The following is a 1,161-nucleotide window of genomic DNA, read 5'->3' on the forward strand; positions in this document are numbered from 1 at the left end:
AGAGAGAGAGAGACAGAGTGAGAGAGGGGAAGAGAGCGAGGGAAGGGGAAGAGAGAGAGAGTGAGAGAGATCGAGGGAAAGAGAGAGTGAGTGAGACAGAGAAAACCAGAGAGTCAGTAAGAGAGTGAGAGAGCTCGGGCACAAGGTTTGGTAATCCACCCATTCAGCAGAAAGCCGTGGAAAATCATTGAGGTCCCAACAGCCAGAGGGATAGATGTCCCATGGTAGATATCCCCCACCCGCTCCCCCTTTCGGAGATGGGTGGACCTACTTCTTATCCAGGTAGGGGGCCACCTCAGTCCTCTGGAAACCGTCCAGATGGTACAGTTTCGATGCCAGTTGCTTGGCCACCTCCCGGTCCTGCCTACCGCCATTAGCCAGCAGAGCCTTGAGGTCAGCCGTTTCCATGATGACGCCCGTCTCCATGTCCATCCCCACCAGGTTGCTGTGTTAAGGCAAACAGGAAAGGCCAAAGGTCAGGGCAGAGGCACAGAGAAAGAGAGAGAGAGACGCCAATAGTCCAGGTTCAAATCCCGCCTTGGCTAACTTACCACAAAAGGCCTGTCTTTCTCAACTTCCTAGGCCTATTGAGTGCTCATACTAACCCGCCACCTGTCACCCCTCTCCCTCTGTGGTGTAAAATTCCAAGCAGTGGAATGTCTGTGTTAAGGCAAACAGGAAAGGCCAAAGGTCAGGGCAGAGGCACAGAGAAAGAGAGAGAGAGACGCCAATAGTCCAGGTTCAAATCCCGCCTGGGCTAACTTACCACAAAAGGCCTGTCTTTCTCAACTTCCTAGGCCTATTGACTGCTCATACTAACCCGCCACCTGTCACCCCTCTCCCTCTTTGTCTCTCTTTCTCTCATTCTCTCTCAATCTCTCTCACATTCCCAAAAAGATGTGCAGGTTAGGTGCCAAATCAGGGGTAAATATAGGGGAGGGGAATGGGTCTGGGTGGGTTGCTCTTCGGAGGGTCGGTGTGGACTTGTTGGGCCAAAGGGCCTGTTTCCACATTGTAGGGAATCTAATCTAATCTAACCTCGCACTCTTAGATTAGATTACATTACTTACAGTGAGGAAACAGGCCCTTCGGCCCACCGAGTCCACACCGACCCTCCAAAGAGCAACCCACCCAGACTCATTCCCTGACATTTACCCCTTC

The 1,161-nt window shown here is 52.3% G+C and overlaps 1 protein-coding gene across 1 annotated transcript in view; it reads right to left on the reverse strand.

The window, feature by feature from the left end:
* LOC122543240 (PH and SEC7 domain-containing protein 1-like) overlaps positions 1-441 on the reverse strand; it is a 1,967-nt gene extending 1,526 nt beyond the window's left edge. The window contains exon 1 of the mRNA XM_043681718.1: positions 272-441. Coding sequence (XP_043537653.1) covers positions 272-432 — 161 coding nt within the window. The 5' untranslated portion in view covers positions 433-441. The remainder of the gene's footprint in view (positions 1-271) is intronic.
* Positions 442-1,161: the final 720 nt, after the last annotated feature.

Source organism: Chiloscyllium plagiosum, chromosome 42 (genome assembly GCF_004010195.1).
Source record: "Chiloscyllium plagiosum isolate BGI_BamShark_2017 chromosome 42, ASM401019v2, whole genome shotgun sequence".
Classification (NCBI taxonomy): Eukaryota; Metazoa; Chordata; class Chondrichthyes; order Orectolobiformes; family Hemiscylliidae; genus Chiloscyllium; species Chiloscyllium plagiosum.